Source organism: Strix uralensis, chromosome 21, assembly GCF_047716275.1.
Source record: "Strix uralensis isolate ZFMK-TIS-50842 chromosome 21, bStrUra1, whole genome shotgun sequence".
Lineage (NCBI taxonomy): Eukaryota > Metazoa > Chordata > Aves > Strigiformes > Strigidae > Strix > Strix uralensis.
This window is the reverse complement of record NC_133992.1, coordinates 7,134,328-7,155,375: the sequence shown is the minus strand read 5'-3', so window position 1 is coordinate 7,155,375 and position 21,048 is coordinate 7,134,328. Positions and strand designations below refer to the sequence as shown.

General features: G+C 47.9%; 3 protein-coding genes across 5 annotated transcripts; 1 reads left to right on the top strand and 2 right to left on the bottom strand.

The window, feature by feature from the left end:
- The first annotated feature begins 510 nt into the window (after positions 1-510).
- On the top strand, positions 511-7,491 carry TOR1A (torsin family 1 member A). 2 transcript variants are annotated; one of them, XR_012631882.1, is made up of 7 exons: positions 511-764; positions 1,020-1,285; positions 2,798-2,973; positions 3,065-3,192; positions 4,162-4,607; positions 6,838-7,025; positions 7,096-7,491. XR_012631882.1 is itself a non-coding variant. In XM_074891680.1 (5 exons), the coding sequence occupies exons 1-5, from the start codon at positions 560-562 to the stop codon at positions 4,410-4,412; spliced, it is 1,026 nt and encodes a 341-aa protein (XP_074747781.1). In that variant the 5' UTR covers positions 511-559; the 3' UTR covers positions 4,413-5,532. The 2 variants fall into 2 exon arrangements, 1 of the variants encoding a protein (XP_074747781.1); XM_074891680.1 differs by lacking the exons at positions 6,838-7,025; positions 7,096-7,491 and having other exon boundaries at positions 4,162-5,532.
- A 66-nt stretch (positions 7,492-7,557) lies between these two features.
- Positions 7,558-14,608, bottom strand: LOC141953212 (torsin-1B-like). Its single transcript, XM_074891681.1, has 5 exons — positions 14,400-14,608; positions 13,929-14,194; positions 11,181-11,356; positions 10,039-10,166; positions 7,558-9,636 (listed from the first exon to the last, which is right to left on the bottom strand). The coding sequence occupies exons 1-5, from the start codon at positions 14,578-14,580 to the stop codon at positions 9,359-9,361; spliced, it is 1,029 nt and encodes a 342-aa protein (XP_074747782.1). The 5' UTR covers positions 14,581-14,608; the 3' UTR covers positions 7,558-9,358.
- An 818-nt stretch (positions 14,609-15,426) lies between these two features.
- On the bottom strand, positions 15,427-20,134 carry LOC141953116 (torsin-1B-like). Of its 2 annotated transcripts, none has more exons than XM_074891427.1 (5): positions 19,921-20,134; positions 18,500-18,768; positions 18,242-18,417; positions 16,169-16,296; positions 15,427-16,039 (listed from the first exon to the last, which is right to left on the bottom strand). In XM_074891427.1, the coding sequence occupies exons 1-5, from the start codon at positions 20,105-20,107 to the stop codon at positions 15,795-15,797; spliced, it is 1,005 nt and encodes a 334-aa protein (XP_074747528.1). In that variant the 5' UTR covers positions 20,108-20,134; the 3' UTR covers positions 15,427-15,794. The 2 variants fall into 2 exon arrangements, with proteins under 2 accessions (XP_074747528.1, XP_074747529.1); XM_074891428.1 differs by lacking the exon at positions 19,921-20,134 and adding an exon at positions 19,536-19,908.
- Between the last annotated feature and the right edge of the window lie 914 nt (positions 20,135-21,048).

Here is a 21,048-nt window from a genome sequence, read left to right as displayed (position 1 = left end):
TGTGATCTGTGGGTACTTGCAGGCAAGATTTAGAACTTAAAAATAATAAAAGTGTTTTTAAGTGATCGTAAATGACATTTTTCCTTGTGGGATACTCACCAATGGTAATGATTGCCAGGGTGTCCTGTGCCTGTGCAGGTGTCCATGTCCTGTCACTTAGGAGTGGAAACTCCAGGAAGAGGGGCAACGGCCCCAGATTTTACTTTTCTTCAGAAAACGGGAAAATTCTATGGGCCAGATAAATGCACGAGTTTGTTTCGGAGCCTGCGCCTCTGTGCAGGTCTGAGGTGGCATCTCCCCTGAACCCCTGGGAACACGGCACCGCTCCGCTAACGTTGGAGCGTGAGCGCGGTATTTAACGCCTGTACCGCGCGAGGCCGCCATTTAGCTAACGACAGCGGCGGGCGGGCGGCCCCGAGCGTGCCCAGCCAACATGGCGGCCGCCCTCAGCGCCAGCCCCGCCTCTGCCCGCACCCAAGATGGCGGCGGCGGAAGCGGCGGGGCGGGGAGGAAGCGGCGGCGGAGCGGCGGGGCCGGCGGCGGCGGGGCCGGGCGGGCCATGAAGCTGCGGCGGGGCGCGCTGCGGGCGGCCTTGGCGCTGGCGCTGCTCCTCCAGCCAGCGAGCGCCGTGGAGCCCATCAGCCTGGGGCTGGCGATCGCGGGCGCCGCCGCCTCGGCCCTTACCGGCTTCATCTCCTACCCGCGGCTTTACTGCTACTTCAGGGAGTGCTGTCTCCAACGGCACGACCACCGCGGCGCCGCCGGTGCGGGCTGAGGGGGTGCTGGGGGCCGGGGCGGGCTGGGGGGACATTGCGGGGTGGCTGGGGGGGGCGGAGGCCCCGGGAGCCGGGCAGGGCCTGTGGGGCCTGCGTGGGCCGCAGGGCGCTGCTCCAGCTCGGCCGGCCCTTTGCCCCCAGGCCTGGGGCTGGCGGCCGTCAGGCCGGGTGGGTGCGGGACCCTCCTCCAAGCCCCGCGCCCGGCTCCTGCCTCGCAGTTGACGGTGTGGTCTCTCCGTCCAGCTCTGCAGGAGAATCTGGACAGGAAGCTGTTCGGGCAGCACCTGGTGAACAAGGTGGTTGTAAAGGCCGTGAAGGGTTTCTTGAACAACACCAACGCCAAAAAGCCTCTTGCCCTTTCCTTGCACGGGTGGACTGGAACAGGCAAAAACTTTGTCAGTAAGATAGTCGCCGAAAGCATTTATAAAAGAGGTCTGCAGAGTAAATATGTCCATCAGTTCGTGGCAACTTTACACTTTCCTCATGCTCCCAGCATCAATCTCTACAAGGTAAGAGTGTGCTGTGGAACCCGTGGCGGTGGGGCACAGCTCTGCTGCAGTGACTGCTCTATTGAATTACAGCATCATCAGTACTAGAAACCTACATGTTATTCTGTGCAGTAAAACATCTCTTGTGGCAGTTCTGGAACCTCTGTACAGAACTGGGTAAATCCTAACATCTATCAAGACTGTTTTTTCTCATTAATGTAGCTTTTTGCATGTGTTTTGAGCCTCTCTTTAGAGAAGAATGATATGTTTTATTTTTGTTCTACACATTGCTTAGAGATGTGACTGACTTAAGAATAAATACGATTCAGCAGGTTTCTGTGGTTAGGTGATATACTGGTGGGGGCTTTAAAAAACTAATAGTTCATGTCTCTGGGAAACCACGCACTGACCTCCATGGCAGGTACCATGGCAAGCTGCAGCTTGTTCTCTGGGACACAGGTGTACTGCACGCTGAGTGGGTTATTTAGTTTTTCTATGCAGCCGTTTCCCAGCTGTGAAACAAAATCACAGAATATTCTGTTGTTAGAAGGGTACAGATAAATGCGTTTGGAATTGTTCTGCCAGTTTGCTAAGTGTCAGCGCAGTTCTGTAGGCAGGTGGATATCGTGTGGATCCGTAGCTCAGATGCATGTCTTCTGGTTTTTGGGGCTTTTTTTGTTCTAACTATGTTAACAGCAGAGTTTGAATGAGTACTGCTGTCTTTGGTAGTACTGAACGTTTATATTCAGTTCGTATGTGTTAAAAACGGGAACGGGATGGTCTACAAATCAGATTTCTAAATGGAGGAAATAAGTGTTTCCTCTTTTTCAGCTTACTTTTCACCTTCTTGCAACTGATCTGTTTTAAAATAAAATGAATCTCTTTCTGCTTTTCTGTCGAGGGGAATACATTTGGGAAACTTGCTGCCCAAGGCAGTAGGAGGAACTACCGCTTCTTATCCGCAATACACCCAGTGCCACCTTGTGTGCTGCCTCTGCAGTTCAGGGACTGAGTAAACAGTGAATAGAAAAAAGTGATGAATCATTGAAAATGGAGAGAACAGTTACTTCTCATTCATCTGCCAGCAGATCAACGCTTTTTTTTCCAGTTACTTCATTATTGATCTTAAATGTAACGCTTCTGTGAGAGAAAAATGCAACACTTCATTGAGAAAATCTTTAAATACAATAAAGCGTTAGCCTTTCTGAACAATATTTTGTTTTAAGAAGGGCTTGTAATTGTCTTAATTTAACTTCTGAATGATTAAAACACAGGGCTGAGAATTTAATTCTGTTTCTACTTTCCTGTTTGTCCCATCCCGTCTCTTGGTGTCTTAAAGTTTTTCAGAACCGGCATGAGATTTTGTTAAAGTTTTATTTACAGCTTTTAACCATGTTTTAGTCAAGAAGCCAAAGCTGTTAAAATGACACAGCTGAAATGACTCTTTCAGGACAAAGGTCGATAAGCAGAAGAGCTATTTTCTGTCTTTTCAACACAAACTCTTTCAGCATCTTTTATTTTTATGCCTCTCAGGACCAGTTGCAGTCGTGGATTCGGGGAAACGTGAGCATCTGTCCTAGATCACTCTTCATATTTGATGAAATGGATAAAATGCATGCAGGACTCATTGACTCCATTAAGCCATTCCTGGACTACTATGAGCTTCTGGATGGGGTGTCTTACCGACAAGCCATCTTCATATTCCTCAGGTAGGAAGCATCTTCTGAGGTCCGCTGTTCTGTATGCTTGATGCCTTTTAAAACTACCTCCAGCTACAATCTTTGTTTTCTCTTTACTTAGCAATGCAGGAGCTGAAAAGATAACGGAGGTGGCACTAGATTTCTGGAGAAATGGGAGGACAAGGGAAGATATACAGCTCACAGATATCCAAAATGCACTGTCTGTGTCTGTCTTCAATAACAAAAATAGTGAGTAAAACTGTGATTGCTTTTGAGGTGGTAAAAGTTCCACAAAAGGGATGGACTGCATTTAGCTGCATTTTTACAGCTATGGTTTCTACCTGATGTGGCCTCCAATTTTTGGCTAGCAAGGAGCCACGATGCAGTTTGGGGGCCTTCAGTTGGCTCTGGAGGTTAAGGAGCTCCGTGTGCACCTTGGCTACCAGCGTGTTTGCTCTCAGTTGGATTGCTTGTGTTGGGGGAGGTCTGTGCTGTGCAGTTATTTACATGCTAATGGGCTAAAGGGAAAGCAAACAGAAACCCTGAAGGTGAGGCTAGATACTGCACTAGCTGAAAAATCTTTAACCAATAAAATGTTGTATTGTGGGGAAGCCACTTCATTGGCCCCCAACCCACTTAGCCTGTCTTGGTCAGTCTGTTAAAAGCCTTCACGCAGCTATTTAGGAGCAACAAGCTGACACACCAGCCCTGCTGTGGGCAGTCCAGTGCTTCCTAGGTTTCCTCACACGGGACTTCGAGCGAAAAGGGGTTTTAACATAGTTATGCTCTAAAATTAGCATTGGAAGCAAACTTACTGTACTTTTTTAAAAAAGGTTAGATGCAAGCTCTAAAAAAAACAACAAGAAAGTTGGTCTGGGAGAACTGTTAAGTGGGAGGAAATCTGTACTTCTCTAAGTGAGAGAGGGGAGGGTATGAGACTAGCACCTGGGGAGCAAGGCTTAAATGCATTCAGTCAGAATTCATTCATTCAGCTCCAATGGACTGCATTTATGTGTCTGTCCAAAACTTTATGCCCAAAGTACCATGAGAAGGAGCTTGTATTTGGACTTACTTGTGCATTATAGGGCCCTAAAATCACAGGTGAATTCTTACTGGTATGTAGCAGAGGGCTGTGATATGTCTCTTGCTCTCCCATTCAACCCATGGTGGTGTTTAATTACAGGAGTAGTAACAAACCCCTTCTCTTTCCTTTTGCAGGTGGATTTTGGCACAGCACCTTGATTGATAGAAATCTCATTGACTACTTTGTTCCCTTTCTGCCTCTGGAATACAAACATGTGAAAATGTGTGTCAGGGTTGAGATTGAATCACGTGGCTATGTTGTGGATGAAGACATTTTAACCAGAATAGCTGACGAGATGACGTACTTCCCCAGAGAGGAGAGAATTTATTCAGATAAAGGATGTAAAACTGTGGATGCAAAGCTGGATTATTATTATGACTTCTAATGCTTTATTGCTACAACCTGCAAAGAAGCAAATTTAACTTAATCACGAAGTGGAGAACCTGGGACATTTCATTTTTAAGCACTTTTAAAAGAAAGGAACATTTTTTAACTGGTGTGTAAATAAGCAGCAGTGCCTCTGCATTTTTATTCTGTCACTAGTCACGGCTCCCAAGTACTTCAGCCTTGTGTTGGCAAGGTAAGAACGAACTGCGTCGTGACTGCGGGGGTCTGATGGTGCCGAAGACTCCTCAGATCGTGTGTTGATCATCAGAACCATTTGGCAGACTGTTGGCATGTATAGAAGGACTGAGACTGTGACCTAATTCTAACTGGATTTTGGCTTGATGTGGATGATCTCTAGACAACATTGAGAATTTTAATCAAAGTTCCTAAGTCTGTGAAAGCCTTCATTGGGCTTGTGTGGGAATATTCCTATAACTACATTGAAAGTATTTCTCCTTGAATGGCTTGGCTCCAGTAAAGTAAGGGGGGGATTCTGTAATTAAAAAAAAATCCCGAGTCTTCTATCCAACATCATGCGGTACCATTGTCTTTCTCAAACCAGTGGTATAATTTGGTCTCCTGTGTGTCAAAGCAAGAATGTGAAACTCTGGTGTGAGTAGTGTTCAGAGGGCGGACTTAGTATTACAAAGTAGCAAGTTAAAATCCTTGACTGCCACATTAGTGTAGTTGGTTCCTATTTTTGGTTATTTTTTTACATATAAAATTGTCCACAGCATGCTCTCCCAGGAGCAGTCTCAGGAGGGAGAAAAGCATGCTGACTGGTGAGTCAGCTTCCTGGAAAGGGTGAAACTTAATGGGAAACATGTACAGGTTAAATTCTACACCAAGGAAGTGGAAAAGTGATTCCTCCTTTCCACCTACATGTAGCATTCTGGGGCCAGCTTGCAGGGTTTTTCCCTTTTTCATCTTCTCGCAATACTGTGTGCCTTTGAGGTCGGGATGAAGACCGATCCAAAGGCATTTGAAAAAAAAAATGTGAAATGTGTCAACTGAAGTTACTGCAAAGACTGTCAGATTCATTTCTGAATGTGAGCACTGCAGAGGCATTTTTTCACTCCAGTTTCTATTAAAAATAAACTTTTCTCATCAGAAATGTATTTCTTAGCTACCTTCTGGTCTTCTTTGCATTGAGGGATTTGATGTTAATTTTGCACAAACTTGCAGCTTGTTGAGGAAGAGCATACTACATTTCTGGCTGAAGTGTTCAGCTGTGCTTGATTACAGGTATCTCCCTTCTTGAGTTCAAAGGGAATAGATATGAGGAGATGTGACTGCTACCTGGTGAAAGGGAAACAAATGAAGTTTGGAGTGGAAGCTGCACTTCGAGACCCTTGGTACTAATTAAACTCACATGGTTTATTGTAGAGGCAGACTTTCTAAATGTGTATGTGCTCAACAGTACCGTAAGGATGAACTTGTCTTCTGGAGACTAGTTAAAACCCTGCTTCTCGTCTCCTCCCACTGTGGTACCACTGACTGAACACTCTGCAGGCTCTGGTTGAAGCCACCCATGTTTTCAGTGGCAGTGTCTTGAAGTTTTCTCTGCAAGGGGGGGGAAAAAAAAAAAGGGCCACTAAGAATCCAACTGTCCAGTTCTGAAGTTGTGCAATATGCAAATTATCAGTCCTAGTATTTGTCAGCAAATGAATGCTTTGAACTTGGGTATTTATCTGTTTCTTTGACCTGATTATAGCAAACGCCTGGCTAATGGAAAAAAGCAGATGTGAAAATGATAAACTTTTATTAGTTTGGTACCTTCTCCTCAAAAGAAGCAGTTCAACGGAGCAGTATTGTGGCTCTTCCAGCATTAAATACTCTCAGTTCTGCTTTATGTGCCATTGCAGCATCCATAGTAGCATTTGACATAGATGGATAGCAAGTATTTCATTGTATCGTAGCCCTAGATGGTTTAGGGTAGATGGAAGCTTCCTCTAGGGAGAAATATGTTCAAAGGGTGGAGACTGCCTGTGTTTAATCTCTTCTGTTCTTGAAAGCAGCAGACCTGGCTATGGTCTCCAGCTGGGTAAAAAAAAATGTGTGCCTGAAATCACTCCCAGATTTGATCCTTCCGATCTTCACTCCTCCCCTTTAGACTGTGGTTTCAAAGCTGAGGTCCTCGCTCTTGTCTGTCTTGCTGTGAGTGGGTAACTTTGGCCACTTGAAACTGGCTCAGCCAACTTGAAGGAAAATGTCAAATGGGGGAAAGGTCTGATCCATTGGCCGGGTGAGAGTAGCTGAGCAGTCGCTGAGACCAAATTTTGTTCTTGCCAAAATCCAGTACAAGCAAGTGCTGCTTTAATTCAACCTTCTGCGGGGAACGTTCCGAGATCTCACACTGTGCTCATAAAATTAGAGGCTACGGTTAAAGCACAGCGATGTAGTAAGTGCTGTTCTCTTGACAGAGAGAAGCAACCTGTCTCTCGAGATGTGTCTGCCTGAGCAGAGCAGTCGTGTGTGTGGAGCAGCACAGTGCAAAGTCCTGCTGAACGAGACAGCTGACGCTGCCTGGCTGCGCTCCGTACCAGCTTCCTTGTGCATCGCTACAGCACAACACATTCACAACCACGTCAACAACTGACTGTTGGGTGAGGTGAGAGTTGTTGCCAACAGCTGTACCTCGCTTGAATTAGGCCATTATTTACATGCTGGCTTTTTTTCAGCGCTAGAGAAGCTGCAGATGCTCTGGCTCACGGAGATACGATGAAAGCCTGTAGTCCTATCGTGCCTTTGCCAGCTCGAGGAGAGGCGAGGAGCTGCCTAGGACAGCTTTCCAGACGCAGCACCCGAGGAATGGTTAAACCAGCTACCCAAGGCATATTTATCCCGCAGCGCCTGGCAGTATGGTAGGAGAGATCTGTTAATAACTATGAGGCAGAGCAGGCAGAGACTTTAAGGCTTTTTCATAGGTAGGTGTTTCTACTGAGCTGTATTTAACTGCTGAATTTCTTACTGTATTATTGGATGACTCAACTTGTTTTAACAGCAACAGGCTATTTAATCTGCTTATCCATTGTTATAAACAAATTTTTAAGAATAAAGCTTAACAGAAAGCTGCAGAGCTGGTGGTTGAAAACAGCATAAACTAGTACTTTTCTGTAACTGAAAATGATTAAACCAAGACAAAAAAGGGACTTAAGATTTATTCCAGCTGCAGTACAGTAGTAACATTTTGCGTCTTGAAATTGCACAGGTATTTTGTGTTTGGAGTAACTGAAACTGGATGCACCTATGACTAAGTCAGTTAATAGGCAAAACATACACGAAAAGCAACAGTCCAATGTCCCAAGGTTAATGGCTGGCTAGCATTTGGCTCTGGAGATTGCATCAGCGTGAAGTTTGCCAGCATTTGACAGCCTCCGTGTGGGGTTGTAAAAGGCAACTGACACTCTGAATTTAGAATTTAACATAAATGCTAAGCTCTCTGTTGTAATTTAGATTAACATAATAGGGTTGAGACCTGTAAGTATTGCATCACATCAAGTACAAGTGAGGAAGTAGATGCTGCAGCACAAAAATAGCCCAATCCCTCATAACAGTTTAAAAAAAACCACACTACAATCAACCAAGTGATAGGCACTTCTCTCTTGCACTACAATATTTGATCCACAAGTAATGGATGATGAAAGAGTTAAACCTTGCAAGACTTTTAAACCCCATCCTTACCAGTGGGTGAAGGTTAAATCAATCTTTCCCAGCTTCCTAATTTGTCACTCACCCTTCCACACACATTCTTTAGTGCTGAAAGCTAGTATAAAACATACTTAAGTATGGGATTGTTGATTGCTCCCATTTCCCATACACCCTTCTCTGTGGCTCTCTAAGGAAGAGCCTTCTATTGCTGTTGCTTACACTTCAGTATAAAAATACACTATTAAAAATTTCTACCATGAAGGTGTCTTCCAAGCCAGATGAGAGTAGCATTACCCACTCCTAGTCTGTTGGGTGCAGCTGAGAGGGACTCCCAGGGATCTTGAAGACTTCAGGCCCAGGAGCCCCCACATGCAGATTAACCTGCCGAGCCGTTAACAGTCAAATCCTCACAAGAGATTTTTCTGATTAAGAGCAGGAGACTGGCCTGGTATGTTGTAACACAGATCCCTCAGATGAGTCCCTCTGCTTAGGAGGACCTGCAGTTACCACACAAGTTCACTTAGCCCCCTTAGTTAGAAGAACATAAAGTTTCTTTTACAAGTTCTTTTTCCCCAGAGAAGCACAGGACCAAGCAGTTACTTGCCCCGCCTCCCCTTTTTCTACTATTTAACAACAGATTTCCTGGAGCTCATCATGCCTTTCCATATCACTGTAGCAGGGGGGGGTGCGGTATGATGCCACAGCATGACATAAACTATAATCATGCCCTTCTGTCCCTGAATAGCTGATGCTCAGCTGTAGAAGCCACAACAGCATCAGTCTGATGTGAAGGACAGGAGGCCTTCCACCGTACCATCTTCTTACTGCAACGCATCAAGGGGTTCACCCTCGCCCTAGTCCTGAACACACCCCACATCCCTTCATTTCACTAGCCCATGAACGAGACCTTGTACAAGGGAGGGAATACGACTGCCTGAAGAATTCCTCTGTTCTCCTTTGCTCTAGTCTAGTTTTTGTGGAAAGAGGAATTCAATACTTAATTGCAACACTTGAAGAATAAAGCAGGAGAGGTTGTATCCAGTGATATATATCTGTCCTACTCAGAAATTCTCTACAGGTTAAAAGAAAAATGAAGGGGACAACATTTGGATACCAGACAGTTCAGAAATGAACAGAAGGATGTTAAGTTTAAAAAAAAAAACCAAAACATTGAAAAGCCCACAGAGCTCATTCTGGTATTTTCACCGTACCCCCTGCAACAGTAAAAAAGCTTAAGTGCAAATACACAGATTTGCCAAAGCTCTGAAAGTTCTTTGGAGACCTGAAGGGTAGTCAACCCTTGGCTTTCGAATCTCTCGTCATAGCATCTTCGTGAATATCCAGCTTGGCCTGCACAGTCTTGCAGCCCTTATCAGAGTAGATTTTCTGCTCTTTTGGGAAGAAAGTCATTTCATCAGCCACTGCTTGAACAACCTTCTCATCGACAGCATAGCCACGGGCCATCATTTCAGCCCTGACACACATCTTCACGTGCTTGTGCTCCAGGGGCAGGAAGGGGACAAAGTAGTCAATGAGGTTCCTGTCAACAAGGCTGCTGTGCCACAGTCCACCTGGAGGAGTTGGGGGGGAAAAAAAGTTTAGAGAAAGTCCTTCCTATGATTCTCTGAGTCTGCATAAGATCGGATGCACAGGCCAGACTGAATTCACAAAGCAGTTTGTCTCAACCACTGCCTGAGAAAAGCATCCAGTTAGCTGGATGGATCAGACTGACGGCACCTTGCAGCTGTTGCTGCTAACCTTCAGTGTGTATAAAGAGCAACTTCTCTGCCAAAAACTTTCTTGTGAGGGCAAGATACTGTAGAGAAGGGACAGAAGGGCACAGGGCCAGGGCACTGTTGGAAGGTGGGGTCACGGGAAGCAGGGCAGGGTCAAGGTAGGCTGCAGTACAGACTGCAGAGATGAACCCTGTTATGAAGTAAAAAATTCCCCACTTTCTGGGGAAAGTGACTTACTATTCTTGTTATTGTAGACTCCTACAGATAGCATGGGCTCCAGGTCTTTGAGCTGAATCTCTTCCCTGTGCTTTCCACTTGTCCAGAAGTCAAGAGCCGCTTTATTAATTAAGTCACCACCTGCATTGCTATTCATAAAAGAAAAACGTTCAGTGGTGAATACAGACACAACTGAGGCAGAATTTCTTTTTTAGCCAGTTACACATATTGCTAATCTTCCTGAAGTCAAACAAATCAACAAAACAGAAACCTGTAAGACAAAATTTAGGGTAAGTCTCCAGTTCTTTAAATTGCCATCAGTGTGTGGTGGGTTGACCCCGGCCAGCAGTCAAGCACCTACATAGCTGCTTACTTACTCCCTCCCACCTCAGCAGGATGGAAGGAGGAAATAAGAAGAATAAAAGTTAGGAGACTTGTGGGTCAAGATAAAGACAGTTTAATAGATTATGGGGGGGGGGGGGGGGGGAGGAGGAGGAAATCACTCAGTCACTCAACCCATAGTCAGACCAATGCCCTGGCAGTCTCCCAAGAACCATCACCTTGGAATCTGAACCCCCCCCTTCTTTCTCTACCCCAGGTTTTCTTGCTGAACATGACATTACATAATATTGAATATTCCCCTGGCCAGTTCAGGTCAGCTGTCCCAGCTGTGTCCCCTCCCATCCCCTGCCCACCCCGGCCTACCCATTGGGCACAGCGTGGGAAAAAAAGAAAGCCTTGAGGCTTTGCAAGCACCATCCAGAAACAGCCAAAACATCGATGTGTTCCTGACACTGTTTTAGCCGCAAATCCAGAACAAAGCACCAAAATGGCTGCTGAGAAGCCAGTTAATTCCAGGCCAGCCAGACCCAGTACATGGTGCACCCATTCTAGAGAACTTCCCCAAAATGGGAACTCTCACACGATCTGTGCTCTGGGCCGGGCACGCTGCAGTGATCCGCTGCACGGCATCAGACCTGCTCCACTGCAGCCACAGGCCACGCAAGAGCTCACAGTGCTCGCCTCTGTCTTTACAGAGAGGGTCTTCACTCCAGAGCCGTTCTTTTGCTGTTCTTTGAATGAGGTCCCATAGGAACATCATTATCATCATAAACCCAGATTTACCTCAATATCTCAAAATGACCAAAATAGGTGCTACAGACCTGAGGAAGATGAAGATGGCTTTCCTGTAGGATACCCCATCAACCTGCTCATAATAGTCTAAGAACGGCTTGATGGCATCTATGAGACCTGGATGCATTTTGTCCATCTCATCAAAAATGAAGACAGAGTGGGGACAGGCAGTGACGTTGCCCCGAATCCAGTTCTGCAATTGTTCCTGGAACAAGACGTTGAAAATCACTGGAACACTAAGTCTTTTCTGGATACAAGATACTTGTATGTGACAGACTCTAGGGACACCCTGTCAAATGTCAGCATCCCACACACACTGGTTACAGCTTTTCCTGAAGAGAGGACCATAAACTCTGTGACTGATCCCTTTGACACATGACACTGAATTGAAATGTGAATTCTTTCTGCTTAGTGTATGGATAAGACAAAAACTAGCCAAGATGGGAAGCCTTGGAGAAAAAAAGCTCATTTTTGTTTGGTTGGGTTTTTTTTAAAAAAAAAAAAAGTCAGTGTTTCATCTTTCATACAGGAACCACATCTATCAGTACATCAGGTTTAGGTACCTTCAGACATTAAAACATGAAGATCAGAACTCTCCAGTGTCAAGGAATGACATTTTTTCACTTGAAAAATCTCTCATGCGGGCTGTTGTGGTTTAACTTCAGCCAGCAACTAAGCACCACGCAGCCATTCACTCATCCCCCCTCCCAGTGGGATGGGGAGGAGAATCAAAAAAAAAAAGTAAAATTCGTGGATTGAGATAACACCAGTTTAATAACTAAAATAAAATATAAATACAACATAAAATACAAAATATAATAACAATAATAAGATATAATAATAATGGAAAGGAATATAACAAAAAGAAAAATAAAACCCAAGACAAGTGATGCACCATGCAATTGCTCACCACCCGCTGACTGATGCTCCCTCCCAGCTTTTTGTGCACCTGCTTGTTGGCAGAGCAGGGGAAACTGAACAATCCTCAACTTCAAGTGCTACTTAGCAACAACTAAAACATCAGTGTGTTATCAGCATTATTCTCACACTAAATCCAAAACCCAGCACTGTACCAACTACTAGGGAGAAATGAACTCTACCCCAGCCAAAACCAGGACACGGCTACACCTTCTCATTGCTCAGTGCGTGGTGGGTTGACCCGGTGTAAGGAACTGAAGGAAGAAATGCCTCAAACATTCATCGACACAGAAAACCTCAAGGACAAGCTGTGGCCTTTGGATTAGTCTAAGGAATGTCACCCAAGGAAGCGGCAGTGTACTGAAGGATGCACCCCCCACCCCCTTGCAGTTGCATTGACAAACTCCTTAGAGAAGCCTCAGAGGGGGAGACATGGACTAAACCAGGTGTTTCCCCTCAAGCACAAGTACCACTAAGCCGATACTTTGTGGCTCTATTGTGCAAGCCAGACACCATCCTTGCCTTGCTAATGACTTGCTAATGACTTCGCACCTTCGCCACTGCAATGGCAACAAGAACTGATAAGAGGTGATCATTTCTGGGATGACTGATAAAATCTCTGGGAACACAGGAAAAAACAAAGCTGGGCAGCGACCACCGACTCAACTGGAACCCATGCTCCACCTTTTTCCTCGTCTGGCATGGAAATGTATTTGTGGAATACCTGCCCCTCCTCATCTAGTATGCTAATCAGCTAATAAAACGAACTTTAAAAGGTAACAGAAACTTTGCTGTGTGTGCACCCACCACCCAAGATTACCCGACCTGAGACAATGCTGGATCCAGGGATGGTGATCTGTATTCCTCTGACTCTCTTTCTCTCCTTTTTTTTCTTTCTTATAGATTTATAAGAGGCCACATTGCTTATTATCCTTTTCCAAGTTTAAGTTGTTCTCTACCGCAAGTAAAACATTTTAACCGGTCGTTTGGTGTCATTTCACCTTAATTTAACCCGAAAGGATCACAGAACCGTTGCGATTCTCTGGGCTTCCAGTGCGGGTCGTGACACCCGGCTAGCAGCCAAGCACCCCCCAACAGGATGGAGAAGAGAGGATAATAATAAAAGTGAGAAAATTAATGGGTCAAGATAAAGACAGTTTGATAGGTGATGGAAAGAGGAAAAAAAGAAACAAAGGGAATCACTCACCCCAACACATGCAGACCAATGCCCAGACAGTGTTAGAGCAACAACCACCTTGAAAGCCAATGCCCCCCATATTTTCCTTTTTCTACCCCAGTTTTTATTGCTGAATGTGACAGCATATGGTGCAGAATGTCCCTTTGCCCGACGGGGGTCAGCTGTCCCGGCTATGTCCCCTCCCAATCTCTGCTCGCTAGGAGTGGGGGAAAAAGCAAGCTTTGAGGCTGTGGGAGCACTGTTCCCTCACCGCCAAAACACTGCTGCGTTATCAGCACTGGTTTAGCCACAAACACAAAACACTGCACTGCAGGGACTGCTATGGAGAAAGTCATCTCCAGCCCAACCAACCAGTATGCCCAGTTTTAATAACAGGATTCTTTCCTAACAGCAAACACCGCAGAAATCAGCAGATGGCATCAGTGAGAGAACAGCACTAGGAAATTACACTCGCTTTGGATTTGTTGGCATTTTGGTGCCTTTCGCTTTCCATATGCATTTCCCCCCGCGTCTCTCCTAAGCACCAACTTTGGAAATACCCAGCTGCGCACCTCCAGTTGTCAGGTTTCTGGGGGGACACGCGCAGCACAAACAGCCAACCCCCCGCTACTTGAGGGACTCGGGGTGACTGGCCAAGGTAAACCCCTGCGTCCCTCCTCACCTTGTAGCGCTTGAGCTGGTCGTGGTAGGGGAAGTGCAGGGTGGCCAGGAAGAGATGGACGAACTTGCTGCGCAGGCCGGCGGGGTGGACGTGCTCGGCCAGGATCTGGCTGAGGAAGTTCTTGCCGGTGCCAGCCCAGCCGTGGAGCGAGAGCGTCAGCGGCTTCTTGGGGCTGGGGTTGTTGCTGAAGCCCATCACCGCCTTCAGCACCACGTCCTTGGCCAAGTGCTGCCCAAAGAGCTTGGTGTCCAGCTGCACCTTCAGCGCTGCGAGGAGAGGGAGAGCTCAGCATCGCATGGCTACCAATGGCTACCGGTCACTGGCCACGCACCAGGTGAGCTCAGCATGGCACGGCCGCTGCCAGGCACGCCGGGGGCTGCCCCGGGCAGCGACCGGTTACCGGCCGAGCTCCGGGGCAGGGCTGGGGAGCCCAGCGCGGCCCGGCGCCCCCCTCCCCGGGCCCCGCCGTACCGGTGGCATTGAGGCGTTGCCCGGCGCGGGGGCAGCACTCCACGTAGCTGCAGTAGAAGTTGGGGTAAGACAAGTAGCCGGTGAGGGCCGAGGCGACGCCGATAGCCAGGCCCACGCTGAGCGGCTCCAGCGCCGCCAGCCCCGGCAGCAGCAGCCAGAGCAGCCCGACCGCCCTCAGCATGGCGGCTCCGCGCGCAGACCCGCGCTTCCGCCCGCCACTGGATGTAGGCGGGAAAATCCCCGCCCCGCCCGTAGCCGCCGCCGCCATCTTTATAAAGGGCACGGACAGCAGCCGCTGCCCTGCTGATGCCCTGAGGTGTGCTACGGGGGGATGACGCCAGGGGCGACATGTGACGGCATTGGCAGGGAGGTGGAGAGGCGCAGGCGAGGCCCAGGGCGTCTTCACCGCCTCAGAGCGAGCTGGGCGCCATTGCTACCCTCAGAGCGAGCCAGGCCCTGGCTCTGCCGTCACCCCTCAGAGCAACCCAGGCCCCACCATCTGTCCCTGTCCCCCCCCCACCCCACCACATTTTCCTGCAAGACAACAGCAAAAATGCCACTCCCCATCCCGTTCTGCAAGCATGAGCCTCCTCTTCCTCTCTCCCCACTGGTGGCTGGGGTTGACACACCACCACCGCAGCCAGGAGCACACCACCAGGCATGGGTGCTTGCATCGGGCCGAGCAAACCACGGAGGAGAAACGGTGTGGGGACATAGTGTGGAGACAGGGAGGGCTTCTCTGCATCCTTTTCATTTAATGATCAGCAGCAGTGGCACACGGCGTTCCCCAACGCAGGCAGCTCGGCCAGGATGGGATAACCACATCGGCATGAGGCGATGGTGCCGCGTGGGTGAGCTGCTGAACCAGGACGCTGGCGCCAAGCAGTTCAGCTGGACAATGGGGAAAACTCCTCCTTTGTGCTTGGGTTTCCACACCTGTAAAGCAGGAACAGTGGTGCTGATCTCTGGTGAGATTTCTGTAAGATACGCAGGTGACAGCCAGTATGAAACAGACTGATACTGAGAATGTTATTTATTTATAGATTTTATTAATTAAGGCAATGCTAGGAGTTAAGCTGTAAACACTCTTGACACAGAAGAGGAAGATTTTCCGCTTCAAAATACTCTCAATTAGGAGTGTTTCTGTGTCAAGGAGAGCAACCCTTGTCACCCTTGTATGTCCATCCCTCTCCTGCTTACTCTTTACCACCATTGTTGCCGTGTCCTGTGTGTTTATTCAAGGGCTCTACAGAAGGTGCCTCTGGCATGGGACAGCCTGAATCCCTTCAGGGAAGAGCGTGTAGACTGAGCTGCAGGGAGGGGAAAGGGAGTTACTGGTTCTTCCATCTGTTGTGGTCTTGTAACCAGAAGACGAGGCATTCAGCCTGGTAATGCCTAGATGCTCAGAGTCACTCTGGAGGCTACAGTCTTGCAGCCGTTGCTGGAGTAGAGTTTTTCTTCACGGGGGTAGTCTGTCATTGCCAAGGCAATCTCTGCAATGAGGTCTTCATCCACAGGATGCCCTTGCATTCGCAGCTCCTCCCGGACACACTCTCTCACATGTTTATATTCAAGAGGAAGAAAAGGGATGAAATAGTCGATCAGGTTCTTTTGGATCAGTTGACTGTGAAAGAAACCGCCTGGAAGAGAGTAGGGAGCTTTACCATCAGAGTCCTGCAAAGGCCAGTGTGTTGCTGTGCATTTCGTGGATCATTTTGCAGAAGACATCAGCAGTCCTGGGACTGAGCCCTGAGCCCAGAGGTACTCACTGTTTCTGTTCCTGAAAATTTCCTCTGAGAGCAGAGACTGGAGCTCCTTCACAGGAATGTCTTCTCTTCTCTTCAACCTTCTCCAGTAATCAAGGGCAATCTCTGTTATTTTATCTCCACCTGCATTGCTGTTAGGAAAGAGATTCACTGGCTCATTAGAGCTGTATCTTTGCCATCTTTACTGCTCAGATCTCGGCAGTGGGTTAAGTCACTTTGTGTGATTCTGCACTGGAGTGGAGGTGACGTCCCTACGTGTGGGTGTTGCCCAGAGGTGGGAGGTGAGAAGGACCACACTATCTCCCAAATGTGTCTGATGGTATGAGCACTTCATTTCTCTGGCACAGTGGCTTGAACAACTGCATCTGTCATTGCAGCAGAGCAGGGGGTTTGGTCATACTGGCAGGTTGTGTTGGGTTTGTGTGTGGTGGGGTTTTGGTAGCAGGGGAAGGGCGACAGAGGTGGATCCTGTGAGAAGGTTCTTGAAGTTCCCGCAGCTCCAAGTTAGACCCACCTCTGGCCAAGGCCAAGCCAATTAGTGACAGTGGCTGCACCTCTGCGATAATGTATTTAAGAAGGAGAACCTGAGAGGAGGAGGAGGAGCTGTTGTGAGGGAAATACCTCTGTAAATATCAAGGTCAGTAGAAGAAAGGGGGGGGGAGGGGAGGTGCACTGGAGCAGAGACTCTGCTGCAGCCCGTGGGGAGAGGGCAGGCTGTGCCCCTGCAGCCCATGGAGGTCACTGGTGGAGCAGATGCCCACGTGCAGCTCGTAGAGGACCCCACGCCAGAGCAGGGGGCTGTGCCTGAAGAAGTCCAGGACTCTGAGGGCAGCCTGTGCTGGGGCAGTCTGTTGCTGGCAGGACTGCAGCCCATGGGAGGGACCCACACTGGAGCAGTTTGTGAAGAGCTGTAGCCTGTGGGAAGGACTCAACGTTGGAGCAGTTCGTGAAGGACTCTCTCCCGTGGGAGGGAGCCTATGCTGGAGCAGGGGAAGAGTGTGAGGAGTCCTTCCCTGAGGAGGAAGGAGCAGCAGAAACAATGGGTGATGAACTGACCACAATCCCCTGCCCCTCTGTGCAGGTAGAGGGGAGGAGGTAGAGAAATTGGGAGCAAAACTGAGCCTGGGAAGAAGGGAGAGGTGGGGGGAAGGTGGTTTTTTAAGATGTGGTTATATTTCTCACTGTCCTACTCGGTTTGATTGGTAAATTAGTGGTGGTGGTGTTCAAATTGATGTTTTTTGTTCCCTAATCGAGTTTGTCTTTTGCCCATGACCATAACTGGTGAGTCATCCCTCCCTGTTCTTATCTGGATCCCTAAGCCTTTTATTTGCTTCTCCCCATCCCTGAGGGGGAAGGAGTGAGCAAATACAGCTGCTCAGTTGCCCTCTGGGCTTAAACCACCACACAGGTGTTACTGAGAGGCTCTCTAACAACCTGCTACTCACTGTGGTAATTGCTGCTCAAGCTGAAGTAGGTAGTTGGCCATCTGTTTGAATGCAAAGGCAAGCTGAGAGGTATACCAGCCCAAAGCTTGGGGTTCGGGCTTGCTTCAGTCATGTGAGGTGAACAGAGCTGGGGTGACCCTCAGCAAATGGATTTCCCAGGAATAACACCTGGAGAAATTGTGCTCCCTTGATCTGTGCATGCAAGCGGTCTTCAGTAGGTGTTTTCTTCTCTCTGCATCTGAAGAGCTCCCTAGGGGAGTCCTGTCATCCTACAAAGACCTTTCTGCCTAATGTTGGTGTTACAGAGCTGGATAAAATGTATTTTGTGACCACTGTGGAAGTGGCATCTCTAGTACTTTCGGAAGCCACCATATATACTTGTCCATTTCCCATTCGCTTGAGGAACAGGAGACTTTTCAGCTCTGGAACAGCTCATTTCTCTTTATCGTGTTGAATAGCTCAGACCTTCTGGCTGACACTATGGCTGGGCATATTCATTGACAACAGCAAGGGAGCTCAAGCTGCTCAGCCACGCTGCAGTCAGCTACAAACCTATCAGCAGCCTTTATTCCCTTTGTCCCTGCTGATTCTGTGGGACTGCAACTCCTGTTTGGCCTTTGGCTTTCCTTACTTCAGAAAGATGAAGATCGCCTTGCCATAATAAACACCATCAATCTCTTCATGGTAGCCAAGGAATGGCACGATGGAGTCTATCAGGCCATGTGGCATCTGATCCATTTCAGAGAAGATAAAAAGGGACCTTGGACAGGCACTGACATTGCCCCGAATCCAATTCTGCAGCTGGTCCTGTGAGAAGAGGCACAATTATCTGGCATTTGCACTCAGAATTGCAGATAAAATGGAGAAAGTGAGATAAAGCTGGAAGTACCTTATAGAGATGGACGTGTGAAAGGTGTGGGAAATGCAGTACTGTGCTGAAATGGTGCACAAACCTCCGTCTTGGGATATTAAGCTGGTAGAGGTTCTCTGCAATGATATTGCTGACAAATGACTTGCCTGTTCCAGTCCAGCCGTGGAAGGACATCACCAGGGGCTTCCTGGGCCGTTTGGAGTGCATATTTGCACTCAGAGCTCTCAGGATTATCTGGATAGCAAGATGCTGGCCAAAGACTTTTCGGTCCAAATCCATCTTTATAACTGAAGGAATGAGGAGAGAGAAGAGTTCAGAAAATGCCATATTGTTCCTCCCTTCTTTTTTTCTTGGTTGCAACTGAATGACCATCAGGGAGAACAAAGGTTTGCTGCACTCTGGTCATTACAAGATTGTGAATCAGCAGAGAATCCAGCTGAGGAGCAGACTCATGAATCAGACTCTTGATGGCATTTATGGGAATCAAGCAGTTTGTATGGGATAGGCAGGAGTCCCAGCGATATTGTGGCTACTGCCTCCTATAAAGTCCTGGGATGGGATCTAATGTATTTGCAGAGACTTGGTTCACTGCATGTGCTGAATTCTCACTGTTTTTGTGGCATCTAGGATACCTCACATTTACAGAAAAATGTGCTTCTGTTGCTATACCAAGTTCTCTTAAAAAAGCACCACAACTGGTGTTTCAGTGGCCAAAGTGCTAGCAAACAGCCTGTTTCTAAGCAGCCCTGTTGAGGTACCTGGAGGCACACAGGTCTCCAACAGCTGAGGATTTGTTTTGAAATCTGTGGCCCAGCACTGAAATGAAGCAATATTTGTAATCCCATGACAAAGGGAAGGGGGATTTCCAGGTGGCAGGATCAGGAGTTTATGGTTAAAAGGTTGCATAAGCTCTTCTTCAGACCATGCACTCGTTCCCCACAGGGAGGGTGAAACAACCCTTTCTTCCCCAGTCACTGAGGACTGCCAGCCTGCTTGTCTCAGGGAAGTGAAGCACCATGTTTTGAATCTAGACCTACCACTAATTGCTACTCACTTGACATGTATTACAGGCAACCACCAACGGGGGTGTGGGATACCACTGGGGTGTCTGTCTCAAGATGTGGGATCATTTCGTTAGCTCTCAGCCTTGAATTCACCTCCAGAATTTTGCCTGCTTCTGCCAATATAAACGAAGACACCAGCAAGGAAAATGCTCCAGCACTGCCATGAGAAGCTGGGTACATGATCACTTGTGGGATAAGCAATGTTAGGTTAGTACAGCCTTTGCCTTCTAGAGCTGCTGTGGGCAGTAACTCTTATCTTTCCACAACCACTCCGAAGGAGGCTGGCGTTAAGAACGAAGCCCTCACCACCCTGGGAAGGACCATCAGCTGGTCCAACTGACAGCTTGGCTCAAGGTGCCCTTGCCATTGCCTTACCTGAGATGTTCAGTGTGTCCTTCATACCGCAGCACTCCAGGAGGCTGCACTTGAGCCAGGAGACAGGGGAGAGGAGCTGCCAAGCGACAGCGGCGCTCCCCATGAAGACTGAAGTGCTGAGAGGGTCCAAAGCTGGCGTCAAAGTGGGCACAAGAATAAAGAATACAGCAGCATTCAGAAGCTTCATGGTGGGAACTGAAAGGCAGCCTGGCTCAGCAGGAAAAGAAAGCAAAACAGAAATTGCAGAATAACTTCCTGGAGCGTGGGGCCTGAGGCTGTTCAAGAGGAAGGAAGCCAAGTCTCCTGTAAGCTGGAGGTGTTAATGATTTAACAGACTTAGCACACTACTCCTCGAGAGCTGGAAGTGTTGTGAACAGGGTATTGACACATGGGTAGAGTGAGAGTTTCATCAGAACAATCCCAGCTCTGAGGGGAGCAGGACTGGAACCTCATTACATCTTAACCAAGGTGCTAATTGGTCTGGTGATTAACCAAGAACACAGCGATGCTTGTTTTGGGCTTAGATCAGAGTGGGTTGTGCACCTAGCAGCACAGAGCCCAAAGATTTCTGTAGCAGTGGCTGGAGCTCTGCAACTCACAGGACTGAACATATCAGAAAGCTGCTTTATTAAAACGAAGCTCTCAGAGCAGGTATTTTGTCCTGACAACTTCATGGTCACTCCACCGCCAAAAAAAGTGTATTTGCAAAGGGGAAGGATGGACACTGGAACAGCTTTCATTTTCTCAGCAAACACTACTTTTTTAATGAAAAAAAAAATGTGAAAAGCACTTTTAAGTAATTCTCATTTCATTTTTAAAATCTCATTGTGAAAACACTGAGCAGCGTTCTTAGTATTCAAAATACATGCCCACGATTTGGCGTCTCTCTTGAAATGAGTGCCCTGTGCTGCTGACTGCTGAGCACCCCGGAAGCCCCGTTGTTCCCTGTTTTGAGAGAGTCCTTGCTGTTGGCTGCCATCGAGTTCTGAGGTGGGCACAGCTTAGACTCTTGGCTTGTTATTCCAAGGTGGTTTGCCCAGATGGGTCACCTTGAGGGGTGTCCTCAAAGCCCCAGGGTTTGGGCTGCCGAGGAGCTAACGCCTGAGGAGCGGGGCTTGCTGGGCTGCA

Coding starts and splice junctions, on each gene's coding strand:
- LOC141953212 (XM_074891681.1), bottom strand. CDS start 14,580: ATGCTGAGGGCGGTCGGGCTGCTCTGGCTGCTGCTGCCGGGGCTGGCG. Junction 14,195..14,399: donor GCAACGCCTCAATGCCACCG/GTACGGCGGGGC, acceptor CTCTCCTCGCAG/CGCTGAAGGTGCAGCTGGAC. Junction 11,357..13,928: donor ACCAGCTCAAGCGCTACAAG/GTGAGGAGGGAC, acceptor GTCTTGTTCCAG/GAACAATTGCAGAACTGGAT.
- LOC141953116 (XM_074891427.1), bottom strand. CDS start 20,107: ATGAAGCTTCTGAATGCTGCTGTATTCTTTATTCTTGTGCCCACTTTG. Junction 18,418..18,499: donor CACACGTCCATCTCTATAAG/GTACTTCCAGCT, acceptor CTCTTCTCACAG/GACCAGCTGCAGAATTGGAT. Junction 16,040..16,168: donor AATTTTCAGGAACAGAAACA/GTGAGTACCTCT, acceptor ACTCTCTTCCAG/GCGGTTTCTTTCACAGTCAA.
- TOR1A (XM_074891680.1), top strand. CDS start 560: ATGAAGCTGCGGCGGGGCGCGCTGCGGGCGGCCTTGGCGCTGGCGCTG. Junction 765..1,019: donor CGACCACCGCGGCGCCGCCG/GTGCGGGCTGAG, acceptor CTCTCCGTCCAG/CTCTGCAGGAGAATCTGGAC. Junction 3,193..4,161: donor TGTCTTCAATAACAAAAATA/GTGAGTAAAACT, acceptor TTCCTTTTGCAG/GTGGATTTTGGCACAGCACC.